This window comes from Megascapheus bottae, chromosome 17 (genome assembly GCF_031878675.1).
Source record: "Megascapheus bottae isolate mThoBot1 chromosome 17, mThoBot2.hap1, whole genome shotgun sequence".
NCBI classification, from domain to species: Eukaryota; Metazoa; Chordata; class Mammalia; order Rodentia; family Geomyidae; genus Megascapheus; species Megascapheus bottae.
This window is the reverse complement of record NC_143525.1, coordinates 31268207-31281690: the sequence shown is the minus strand read 5'-3', so window position 1 is coordinate 31281690 and position 13484 is coordinate 31268207. Positions and strand designations below refer to the sequence as shown.

At 41.4% G+C, this 13484-nt stretch overlaps 1 protein-coding gene across 2 annotated transcripts in view; it reads left to right on the top strand.

Moving 5' to 3' along the window:
• Positions 1 to 13484, top strand: part of Crlf3 (cytokine receptor like factor 3) — a 33565-nt gene that overhangs the window by 9809 nt on the left and 10272 nt on the right. Inside the window, exons 2-3 of one of the 2 annotated variants that reach the window (XM_090350646.1) lie at positions 4864 to 4960; positions 12001 to 12088. In XM_090350646.1, the coding sequence (XP_090206772.1) occupies positions 4864 to 4960; positions 12001 to 12088 (185 nt within the window). Of the gene's footprint in view, positions 1 to 4752; positions 4961 to 12000; positions 12089 to 13484 lie in introns of both variants that reach the window. The other variant, XM_090350645.1, reaches the window with a different exon arrangement.

Genomic DNA, 13484 nt, shown 5'->3' with positions numbered 1-13484 from the left:
AATCTCCTAGTTTTGTAGCTGCCAACTTGTTCTTTTAATGTCTCCTACTTTTTTCCAGTAGGATGCTCTTTTTGAACTCTGGGGGTAGTTTGTGATTGTTACACTTCTGTGAGAACTTAATATTTTATCATAGTTGCTTTTACATGCAGTTGTCTGTTTTTTTTAATAGAATGAGAATTTGTGTGTGTGTGTGTGTGTGTGTGTGTGTGTGTGTGTGTGTGTGTGTGTGTATCTGTGTGTATTTTCCCTCTAGAGAGGATCTCACTGTGTAATCTAGATGGGCATTAGGCTTTTTGTTCTCCCACTGGAATTATGGGCATAAGCCACCACATATACCAGAATGATAGTTGTTGTGTTTTGTTTTTGTTTTTTTTTTAGATCAAGACTATACCTAGGGGCCGGGAGTTTGGCCTAGGGTTAAAGTGCTTGCCTAGCATGCATGAAGACCCGGGTTCGATTCCTCGGCACCACATACATAGATAAAAGCCAGAAGTGGTGCTGAAGCTCAAGTGGTAGAGCTCTAGCCTTGTGAAAGTCCAAGGACAGTGCTCAGGCCCTGAGCTCAAGCCCAGGACTGGCCAAAAAAAAAAAAAAAAGACTATACCTAATTCATCGTTGGGGGGGGGGGGCGCACGCACATGTGCCTGCATGCACACATGCATGTGTGCCCACACATGTGCCAGTCCTGGGGCTTCAACTCAGGACCTGGGCTTTTGTACTCAAGGCTAGTAATGCTCTACTATTTAGGCCATAATTTCACTTTAGCTTTTTGGTGGCTAATTGGAAATAAGAGTCTCACAAACTGTGAACTATGCTAGCTTCAAACTGTGACCCTCAGATCTCAGCCTCCTGAGTAGCTAGGATTACAGGCCTGAGCCACTGGTGCCTGGCTAAAAGTAATCATTTTATTTGCTTACACTTCTGGAGATTGATCATTGCTGAATTAGGCAGTTCTGGTTTTGCTTGGCAGCATTCTTTGTGGTTGCAGTCAGATGGCAGCTGAGGCTAGAATATCCAAGACAGTTTGCATTAACATGTTTGGAGCCTTAGTGTTAACAGGACTCAGAATGTTAGGCCTCCATACCAGTCTCCAACACTGTCTTCACTATCTCACTTTTACTCTTGCTCCTGTTGTTTCTCTTCACTTCAGCTTTTTTCCTCAAGGCTAGTGCTTTGACACTTAAGTCACAGCCTCACTTCTGGCTTTTTGGTAGTTAGAGATTAGAATCTCACTGACTTTCCTGCCTGGACTGGCTTTGAACCATGATCCTCAGATCTTAGTTCTCTAAATAGCTGGGATTATAGGCTTGAGCCACTAGCACCCAGCTATAACTGAACTTTATATTATAAACTCTTCCTGAGCAGTGTGTTGGTTGCTCACAACTGCAATTCTAGCTACTCTGCGGATCCAGGTTTGAAGCCAGTCTTGACAGAAAAGTCTGTAAGACTCATCTCTTATAAACTAACAGACAACAAAACAAAACAAACAAAAAAACCTGAAAGTGGATCTGTGCTTAAGGGGTAGAGTGCCAGCCTTGAGTAAAAAATGCTCAGGAATAGCACTCTGGCCCAGAGTTCAAGTCTTGAGGCCTGGCACCCACACAAAAAAAGCTATTTCTGGGAGAAGAAACTGATCCCAAGGAAATACCAAGTTTGAAGTGGCCGTGGTTGATATTCTGTCATCAAAAAGAGCCAGATTTATAGTGAAAACACAGGAGGTGGGTTTGAAAATGGATTCTCCCTTCTACACACAGCCCTCCCCTATTTTGTGTTTATATACTTCCTTTTTTTTCTGAGGTTCTGAAACAAAAATAAAACACAGTGAGGCTCTTCAATGGCTGAAGGAGCTTTTGAATTCTGAAGAGGAAATTGACTTTACCCAACCAGTGGCTTCCTGTGTATGTTGTATCCGGTGAAAGACTTTGGTGATGTACTGCTGTGCTCAACTGCAGAATTTCCTTTTGCTGGTGGTAGTTTGAAATATGCTACAATGCTTTGACATGTCTTCATGTAATCTTATGTATTCTGCTATCCTATTGAAAAATCACCTATAACAGGAAAATATGACTGATATAGTAATTCTGGATGTATCCTGTGATTTTTTTTTTCTAGTTATGGATTTGAACTCAGGGCCTGGGCTCCAGCCCTGAGTGTCTCTATTCTCAATCTCTAATATTGGGGAGGAAAAACATTAGTGTCTATACCAATATCCTTTTTGTTTTTAAGACATATGTGAGATGTAAAGGGTTTTTTGTTTTGTTTTGTTTTTTGTGGGTCATGGGTCTTGAACTCGGCCTGGGTGCTGTCCCTAATCTCTTCAGCTCAAGGCTACCGCCCTATCCCTTGAGCCTAACCCCACTCCCCATTTTCTAGAGGTTAACTGGAGATAAGAGTCTTAGGTCCTTTTGTGCCGGGGCTAGCTTTGAACCTTGATCCTCAGATCTCAGCCTCCTACATAGCTAGGATTACAGGCGTGAGCCACCGCGCCTGGCTAAGGTTTTTTGTTTTTGTTTTTTTCATATCTCCAGAACAGAGTTCTTTATTTGAAATTTGTAGCTTGATAGCTGTATGTCTCTTTAAGTGGCTATACAATTATAGATCACAGGTATAATTATGAAAAATGAGTCTATCCGTATAGTTTTCTTCCTGCCCTTTCTCTAAATTTCTGCTTCAGTCAATCTGAGATCTGAGTTACAACAGGCAGCCTACATGATTCTTTTCCAAGAAAGTTTTATGATTACTTCTGTAGGCAATCCATAGCTGGGATCTGAAGGAATTCGTAAACTTTTGAAATTGATTTTTTTTTTTTTTTGTCAGTCATGGGGTTTGAACTCAGGGCCTGGATGTTCTCTCTGAGCTCTTTTTCTCAAAGATATCACTTTGAGCCACAGTGCCACTTCTGTGTGTGTGTGTATGTAATTGGTGATAAGAGTCTCACAGACTTTCCTCTCAGGGATATTTTTTGCATTGTTTTGTTTTTGGTGGATCGTGGAGCTTGAACTCAAGCTCAAGACTACTGCCCTACCCTTGGACCTGGGCATTGTTGCTGAGCTCTTTAGCTCAAGGCTACCACCCTACCCTTGAGCCAGCACCACTTTCCTTTTCTAGAGGTTAATTGGAGGTAAGAGTCTCAGGCCCTTTTGTGGCCGGTCTGGCTTTGAACCTTGATCCTCAGAGCTCAGCCTCCTGAATAGCTGTGATTACAGGCATGAGCCTCCGCACCCAGCAAAAGGTGTAGTCTTTTTTTTTTTTTTTTTCTATGTATGTGGTACTGAGTAATTAAACCTGGTCTTCATACATGCTAGGCAAGCACTCTACTACTAGGCCAAACTCGCTGCTCGTAGTAATTATTTTTGTACCCAAACATTCTGCTGTTACGGACTACATTGTACAAGCAATAATAATTCATGCTTTTCTTTCCTTTTTCCTTTTAGTTTTTTAGACACAGGATCTTACCATGTAGTCTAGGCTAGCTTTGAACTTACTATCCTGTATCAGACTTCTAAGTACTGGCATTCCAGGTCTGTACAACCACACCTCGCAAAGTAATACTTTCTAACATTTATTTATTGGGAACGACAATGTGAAGTTAACTTTACCAAACATAGTACATAGGTTTTAATTACTCTTCACAGCCACTCCATGAAATTACTATTAATTATATTCAGTTGACACATAAACAAATTGAAGCCTGTGTTAACTAAATTAACATAGTTAGTGGAACCATGGAACTAGAACTAGGTCTTGAGTCCTTTCTGACATAGTGACCAATTCTGTGTAGTTCTATAGATAACAAATTCATCACATTTGGTTTGTCACTGATGGAAGATATGTGTGTAAACAATGGAATATTGTTCAACTGTAAAAAGGAAGGATAGGGCAGAGGACTGATGGTCACACCTATAATCCTAAATACTCAGAAGGCTGAGATATGAGTATCATACTTCAAATCATACTTCAAAGCCAGCCTAGGCAGGAAGAGTCCCTGAGACTCCTTATTGCCAATTAACAACCTAAAAAGATAGAAGTGGAGCTGTGACTCAAGTGGTAAAGAGTACCAGCCTTGAGTAAAAGCTCAGGGATGGCACCCAGGCCCTGACTTCAAGCCCCAGGACTAGCACAACAATAGCAAAACACTCCCTTCCCCCACAGTCCTGGGACTTGAAGTCAGGGCCTGGCCCCTGTCCTGTCCTTGAGCTTCTTTTGCTCAAGTTAGCACTTTACCACTTGAGCCATAATGCCACATCCAGCTTTTTCTGTATGGAGTACTGAGGAATTGAACCCAGGGCTCCATGAAAGTACTCTACCACTAAGCCACATTCCCAGCCCCAATACTTTTTTTTCTCCTGGATACGGTGGCTCATGCCTGTAATCCTAACTACTCAGGAGGCTGAGTCAGAAGATCTCTGATCAAAGTCAGCCTGGGCAATAAAAAGTCAGTGAGACTCTTATCTCCAGTTAATCACCAGAAAACCAGAAGTGCTTCTGTGGTTCAAGGGACAGAGCAGTAGCCTTGAGCTGAAGAGCTCAAGAACAACACGCAGGCCACGGAGTAGGCAGGCCAAGGAGTAGGACGGTAGCCTTGAGCTCTCGCTCTGCTCCTTGAGCTACAACATCACTTTTGTACACTTTCTTTTTTAATGAATGGAAGATAAAAGTTGTGCTGTTCCTTTAGATAATTATGGTGATACCTGTGATTTAACTTTTCCTAGATATTCTAAATTTGAGCTTTTTTTTATTATTTCTTTCTAGATCAAAGAAAGTGCATCACAGACAAGAGATGTGCTCAAACAGCACTTTAATGACTTAAAGGGAACCCTTGGGAAGCTCCTGGATGAGCGATTGGTGACTCTTTTGCAACAGGTGGACATCATTGAACAGGAGACCATTAAACCACTAGATGACTGCCAGAAGCTCATAGAGCATGGAGTTACCACTGCAGAGGACCTGGTCCGAGAAGGTGGGAGTCCAGGGAGCCTGTTAAATGTGTGGGCTGAGGCATGAGGATACCAGCAGGCTTCTTGACATCAGTGGGGCCCTGGGATGTTTTTCTCTTGAGAGAGTTTGTAATATAAGATGACAAATCCCAGGGTAAGTACAATTGAAGTACTGCTTAGAATCATTTTCAAAATAAGAAGTAAACAATTTGTCCCAAATGGTTCTGTTTTAAGATCATTTTGAATTTGTTCAGATATTTTTTCAATGTACATATTATATAGAACTTAAATCCCTGTCTCTTTAGGAATTTAAAATGATTGGTTTATTTATGAAACTTAGATTTTTGTTGTTGTTTTAGTTTTGGTACTTGACCTGGAGCTTGAACTCAGGGTCTGGGTACTGTCCCTGAACTTCATTTTGCTCAAGGCTTCAGACATGCCTCTACTTCTGACTTTATCAGCTTCCTGAATAATTAAGATTATTAGTGTGAGCCACTGTACCTGGTGAAATGTAGGTTCTTTTTTTCTTTTTTTTTTGGTAGCCCTGGAGCTTGAACTCAGGGCCTGACCTCTGTCTTTGGGCATTCTCAAGGCTAGCACTCTACCACTTGAGCTACACCAACACTTCTAGCTTTTTCTGTATATGTGATGCCAAGGAATTGAACCCAGGGCTTCGTGCATGCTAGGCAAGAACTCTTACCATTAGGCCACACTCCCCACCAAACGTAGGTTCTTATATTTCTATCTTGAACTAGACTTTTTTGTTAAATTATGCCCAAGTCTTTCCTTATTATCTCCACTGCTTCACATGGACCTTCCTAGCCTTCAGCATAGGTCTCTGTGTCTGACAAAAACACTAAATGAAATGGCAGCCATTCTGTACTTTGGAATGCATAGCCCAGTGAGAGAAAACAGACAAACCAAGTACGATCTGAGACCTCACAGAGTTCAAAGAAATGCCTCAGTCTGTCTAGAAAAGTACAGAGTCATTTTCTATAGGAATCCCACAGAGCTTAAAGAAATTCACCTAGACACTTAAAAGGACAAGTTAAATTGTTACCCCCTGGTACCACCTTTCTGAAATTCAGAAAACAATTATTAATAAAAGGAAAACTTCTGGGGCTATGACTCAAGTGATAAAAGAGTACCTGCTTAGCAAACACAAGATGCTGAGTTCAAACCCAGGCATAGTGGTTTATATTTGTTAATCTAGCACTCAAGAGGTAGATGTAGCAAGATTTCAAGTTTCAGGCTGGCCTGGATTTGAAGTTCTAGGCAAGCCTGAGTAACAGCAAGACCTTGTGTCAAATAAGAAAAGTATGTATGGAAACAGCCCAAAATATTAGCAGTAACTTACTCTGGCTGTGGGATTACAGAAATTTAGGTCTTTATTCTCTTCTATAATTTATAATAATTTATATAGTTTTATAATTTATTCAGTTCTATATAATTTTTTTATTTTTTTACCAGTCCTGGGGCTTGAACCCAAAGCCTGAGCACTGTCCTTGGGATTTCTTGAGGCTAGAGCTCTACCTGGGTCTTCGTGCATGCTAGGCAAGCACTCTACCAATAGGTCAAACTCTTGGCCTATTATGTCTCATATTAGGCACTTGTTACTTTTAAAGATAGGAAAATTATTTCCTTTTCTACCTATTTATGTAGTAATGTATGTTCACTGCGAAAAGTTAGAATTTAGGCTAGGAATGTGACTTAGTGGTAGAGTGCTTGCCTAGCATGTATGAAGCCATAGATTCAGTTCCTCAGTACCATATAAACAGAAAAGGCTGGATATGGCACCGTGGCTTAAGTGGTAGAGTGCTAGCCTTGAGCAAAAGAAGCTCAGGGATAAGCCAGGTGAGGTGGCTCACACCTGTAATCCTAACTACTCAGGAGGCTGAGATCTGAGGATCGCAGTTCAAAGCCAGCCTGGGCACTAAAGACTGAGAAACTTTTATCTTCAATTAACTATTAGAAAACCGAAAGTGGCACTGAGGCTCAAGGGGTAGGGCAGTAGCCTTGAGCTAAGAGCTCAGGGACCATGCCCAGGCCCAGAGTCCAAGCCCCACAATTGACCAAAAAAAAAAGAACAAAGAAGCTCAGGGATAGTGCCCAAACCCCGAGTTCAAGCCCTGTGAATGTGGGGGGGTGGGGGAGAGGAGTTAGAATTAAAATAAAAATCTTCAGGCTAGGATTGTGGCCTAGTGGTAGAGAGCTTGCTTAGCATGTACAAAGCCCCAGTTTTGAGTTTTGATTCCTTGGTACCACATACACAGAAAAAGTTGGAAATAGTCCTGGGGCTCAAGCTGTAAAGCATTAGCCTTGAGAAAGCTCAGGGACAGTGCCCAGGCCCTGAGTTCAAATCCCAGGACTGGCAAAAATGAATCACTAAATAAATAATAAAAATCTTCAGCATGTTGGGGGAAAATAAAAGGAAATTTATTAAGTATACCAAGGAAAAGAGTTGGCGATGATGCCAAGATGAAGTGACATCAGAAATGAGTGGCAGAATGGCAGATCTATAGAAGCCAGATGCTGGTGGCTTGCATCTGAAATCCTAGCTACTCAGGGTGCTGAGATCTGAGGGTTGCAATTCCAAGCTAACCCAGGCAGGAAAGTCTATGAGACTTTTTTTTTATTTTATTTTTTTTGCCATTTCTGGGGCTTGAACTCAGGCCCTGAGGATGTTCTTGAGCTTTCTCAAGGCTTTTCTCTACCATTTGAGCCACAGCACCACTTCCAGCTTTTTCTATGTATATGGTACCAAGGAATCAAATCCAGGTCTTCATGCATGCTAGGCAAGCATTCTTACCACTAGGCCAAACTCCTGGCCCTCTTTTTTTGTTTTTTCTCCCAGGCATACACTCTGCCACTAAGCCACACTCATGGTCCCTAAGAGACTCTTTTTTTTTTTTTTTTTGTAATTAGTAAAAGGGTTACATGATATTTGCCAGATAGAAGGTGCATTAATTCACATACATTGATACCCTTTCACATGTCTTGGTACCCATTACCCTCCCCCCCCACCCCCCACCCGTCTTGGTTTTCCCCCCTTCCCTATCAAATTTCAAATATCCAAATACAAATAAATTCAATATATCAGATAACAAAGTAAGATACTGTAACAATATGAGATAACCAAGAGACAGCAAAGGAGATAAGAGACAACATAGTACATTAAGGACAACAATCATTCATTAGACTTTTATCTGCAGTAAGCTACTCAGAAAAAGCCAGAAGTAACACTGTGGCTTAAATGGTAAAGCAGTAGCCTTGAGCAAAAGAAGCTAAGGGACAGAGCTGAGGCCCAGAGTACAAGCCCCAGGATTGGCAAAAAAAATGCTTTTTTTAGAGGTAAAATTATTGATTAGTTAAGGATGATTATATGGCTATAAAATAAAGTGGGAGGACCAGGAGCGTGCTCTAGTGGTAGCATGCTCACCTAGCATGCACGAAGCCCTGGGTTTCATTCCCCGGAATATACACAGAAAAAGCTATATACACAGAAAAAGCTGGAAGTGGTACTGTGGCTCAAGTGGCAGAGTGCTCAAGCCTTGAGCAAAAACGTGTCCAAGGACATTGCCCTATCTCTGAGTTCAAGCCCCAAGACTGGCAAAATACTACTACTACTATTGCTAATACTACTACTAATAATATAAATAAAACAAAGGGGGAAAGGAAGGTTTTGAGATGATAAAAACCAGCCTGGTTTTGGATGATCAGGTCAATGTTGGTACCATTTGTTTGTTTGTTTGTTTGTTTGTTGTGTAGGTCATGGGGCTTGAACTCAGCCTGGGCACTGTCCCTGAGCTCTTCAGCTCAAGGCTACTGCTCTACCTTTCAGCCAAGCCCCACTTCCCGTTTTCTAGATGTTAATTGGAGATGTCTGAGGTCCATTTGTGCCTGGGCTGGCTTTGAACCTTAATCCTCAGATCTCAGCCTCCTGAATAGTTAGGATTATAGGTGTTAGCCACCACGCCCTGCTGGTGCCATTTATTGACACAGGAGGTGAAGGAGGAACAGCAGTTTTAACACTTGGGCATGTTATTATGGGTCCTGAAGGTATCAGAGTCACAATGGTGTGAGTATTTAATACAAATCCATAGAATAAGTAAAATCTTCAACAGCTACTATATATAATACTGGAAAAACGTGGCAGAGAGCAGAACACTGAGGGACGCCAATATTTACCCAGTACTTGAAGGTAAAAGAAATTCAAGACAGAGACTAAATTTTATCCATCCCACAGAATGAGCACGGGGGTGGCATAGGATAAAGTATATGGATAGCTCATAAGTCTGTCATTCCAGCTGCAAGTTAAATGCCTTTTGATTTCCTTTGAGTATGGTGCTAGTGTTAACTTCACATGCTAATTATAATTGTCAATGAGAAGTTTTTGTTTTTCACTGACCATAATAGTGCCTTTGAGAAAATTCTTTTTAGCAAAACCACAGGATATCTTTCTCTGGAGGCTTTGGATTTGGAAACAAACTCAGAAACAGGTCAGCAAAGGTCAGGAGTGTTCACTCATCATCCCAAGGACTGTTTTCATTTTAGAAAATAAATCCTTTGGGGAAAATACGTATTTGTTATAGCACTTGGTGCCTGAATATTTTTTTGTACTGCCAAAATATTTTTAATTTCTAACTCTTCCTCCCAAGGGAAAAAATTTATTTATGGAATTTTGAGCGTTTTGAGGCAATGTTCAATATGTTTTTGCTGTTGTTGTGGTGGTGGTGGTAGTGGTTGTTTTTGCCAGTCCTGGGGCTTGAACTCAGGGCCTGAACACTGTTCTTGGGCTTTCTCAAGGCTAGAGCTCTACCACTTGAGCCACAGCACCACTTCCAGATTTTTCTATGTATGTGGTATCAAGGAATGCAACCCAGGTCTTTGGGGATACTAGGTAGGCACTCTATCACTAGGCCAAACTCCCAGCTCAATATGTTTGTTTTTCTGGGTAGATTTTTTTTTTTCTTTCCGGTGAATACTAGAGTTTAAGCTCAGGGACTCGCACTGGCTCCCCTTGCTTGCTTACCTGGTAGTCTTCCATTGGAGCCACACCTCCAGCTCTGCTTGTTGCTTGTTATTTTGGAGATGGAGTCTATTGGATATATCTGCCCCTAGCTGGCTTCAATGTATGATCCTGTGGATCTCAGCCTACAGATTAGGTCTGTAGATGGGATTGCAGGCTGCTGGTGCCAGGCTCCATTTTTTCTTTGAGTGAGGAGACTCATAGGCTGTAACTGCAATAACTCCAGGGTACATTGAGGTGGCAGTGTTTTGGCAGTGTTTTTCAGTGCTGTGGAAGACTTAGAAGTTGTTCATTTTTATTACCAGTTGCAGTGGCTTACATCTGTAATCCCAGCTACTCAAGAGGCTGAGATCTGAGGATGGCCATTCAAAGCCAACCTAGGCACTAAAGACCATTAGACTCTTATCTCCAGTTAACCATCAGAAAACCGGAAGTGGTGCTATGGCTCAAGGGGTAGGGGGTGGCCTTGAGCTAAAGAACTCAAGGACAGCACCAAGGCTCAGAGTTCAAGTCCCACAACCAAAAAAATTTTAAAAAGTTCATTTTCATACCCATTGTACTGCATTTCCTTTTTTATTTTTCTGAGTAATTTCTTTCTTTTTGCCGGTCCTGAGCTTGAATCAAGGCCTGAGCATTGTCCTTGGACTTTCTCAAGGCTAGAGCTTACCACTTGAACCACAGCACCACTTCAGGCTTTTTCTATGTATGTGGTACTGAGGAATCAAACCCGAGTCTTTGTGCATGCTAGGCAAGCACTCTACCACTAGGCCAAACTCTTGGCCCTGTTGAATAATTTCTGACCTGATGTACAATGTTTTCTCTTTAACATCTGATAGCATCATTTGGCTTTTTCTTTTCTTTTTTTTTGGTCCTAGGGCTTGAACTCAGGGCATGAGTGCTGTCCCTCAACTTTTTTTTTTCATGGACTGTACTACTTGGGCTGACTTTGAATCCTCATCCTTAAATCTTAGCCTCCTGAGTAGCTAGGATTTCAGGCATGAGCTACCAGCGCCTACTTATTCCAGGCTGAGATCTGAGGATCACAGTTCGAAGCCATCCCAGGCAGGAAAGCCTGTGAGATTCTTATCTCCAATTAACCACCAAAAAAAAACAGAGGTAGAGCTGTGACTCAAGTGGTACAGTACCGCCTTGAGCACAACAGCTCAAGCACAGTCCTTAGGTCCTAAGTTCAAGCCCCCAGTATTGGTACCAATAAATAATAATAATAATATAATAATAATAATAATAATAATAATATTTTCATGGTCTTTCCCTGCCCAGGCTGGCTTGAGATCCTTGGCCTAAGTAATAAGAATTAGAGGCATGAACCACTGATGTCCTGCTGATAGTTTTTCTGTGTTTATACTTATTGCTTTCAGCTGGTTCTCTGCCACTTATGCCATGCCTTCAGTTCAGCATTTTAGTAATTAAATATATATGAATCTTATGGACTTTTCTGGCTGACTTCACACTCAATCCTCCACGTCTTAGCCTCTGAGTAACTAGGACTAAAGCTATCAGCCACTAGTGTACAAGTAAAATAGTCTCCTACTTTTTGCCTTTGCAAGTTTGACTGGCATGACTTCTTTTTCTAAAATTGTTATAATTAAGGTAAAATACAAAGGGGTTACAGTTACATAAATAAGATTATAAATACATTTCTTTATTTTTTTGCCAGTCCTGGGCTTGAGCTCAGGGCCTGAGCACTATCCTTGGACTTTCTCAAGGCTAGAACTCTACCACTTGAGCCTCAGCACCACTTCCAGCTTTTTCTATATATGTGGTACCAAGGAATCGAACCCGGGTCTTCGTGCTTGCTAGGCAAGCACTTTAACCACCTGGCCAAGTTCCTGGCCCAAGTACATTTCTTTTTGCCCCTTCCCTTCCTCTCTCCCAGTTTTTACCTCCTGCAGCATGACTTCTAGCAGGAATTATTTGCGAGAGAACTAGAGACCCATATAGACACAAATTGTATTGGTTGCTTTCTAGTACGGCCATTATTTACTATGCTGATTTTCTTACACTTGTTTGTAGGTGAGATTGCCATTCTTGGTGGGATAGAAGAACAGAATGAAAAACTGTGGAACTTTGCCAAAAAGGCTTCCCACATCCAGCTGGACAGGTAAAAGAGTTTTTCCTTTGGACTTAGGTTTAAGTGTTTAAACATTGTCTTCTATTTTCCCTTCTTAAAAAAGTAAAATGAAAGGAATATACCTTTTTTCAAATTTTCACTCTTCAGTGTCACTGAAATAGTTGGCAGTGTTACTATAGATCTTTTTCAGTTTCAGTGTATAAGAAGATTTTTATTCTTCATTGTAGTAACACACATATGCTACAGAAAAGATTGTGACATAGCCTTTGCAGAATTAAAAACAAAACAGGGCTGAAAGATGGCTTAGTGGTAGAGCGCTTGCCTAGCATGCATGAAACCCTGGGTTCATTTCCTCAGTACCACATAAATAGAAAAGGCCAGAAGTAGCACTGTGGTTCAAGTGGTAGAGTGCTAGCCTTGAACGAAAGAAGCTCTAGGACAGGGAATTGAACCTGGTCTTCAGGCATCCTAGGTAAGCCTCAGGACTGAAAAAAATAAGAAAGAAACCCCACAAATTTCATATGTATCATTTCAGTAAACTGAAATATAATTGGTATAAACTTGCAACTTTGCACTAAAGACCTTTTTTTGTTTGTTGGTTTGGAGACAGGATCTTTTCATATAGTACAAGGATCTAGGCTGGCCTTGAGCTTGTAATCTTCCTGTGTGAACTTCAGGAGTGCTAGGATTGTAGGTGTGTGCTAGGATTATAGGTGTGGACTATTACTTCTAAATTCCAATTTTCTATTTGCTTATTTACTTGGGAAGAAAATCTTTTTCTTTCTTTTTTTTTTTTTTTTTCCAGTCCTGGGGCTTGAACTGAGGGTTTGGTCCCTGTCCTTGAGCTTCTTTTGCTCAAGGCTAGCACTCTACTAGTGAGCCATAATGCCACTTCTAGCTTTTTCTGTTTATGTGGTACTGAGGAATTGAACCCATGGTTTCATACATGCTAAATAAGCACTCTATTACTAAGCCGCATTCCCAGCCCCAGGAAGATAATCTTTATGTAACATAAAGGTTGAGATCATTTTTTGGGGAGTGGGGGAGGATTATGGGCCTTGAACTCTATTACTTGAGCCACAGCACTATTTTTTCTGATGGCTAATTGGACATAAGAGTCTCACAAGAAACTTCTGTACCCGAGCGGGACCTGTTGGCTTTGGAACCAGGCTGTTTTCTTGTTTTGTTTTTGCCAGTCCTGGGGCTTGAACTCAGGGCCTGATTACTATCCATGGGCTTTTTCCTCAAAGCTAGCACTCTGCCACTTGAGCCACAGCACCACTTCTGGCTTTTTTCTATGTTTGCGGTACCAAGGAATCAAACCCCAGTCTTTGTGCATGCTAAGCAAGCACTCTACCACTAGGCTAAACTCCTGGTCCCCAGGCTGGTTTTGAACCATGATCATCAGATTTCAGCCTCCCGAGTA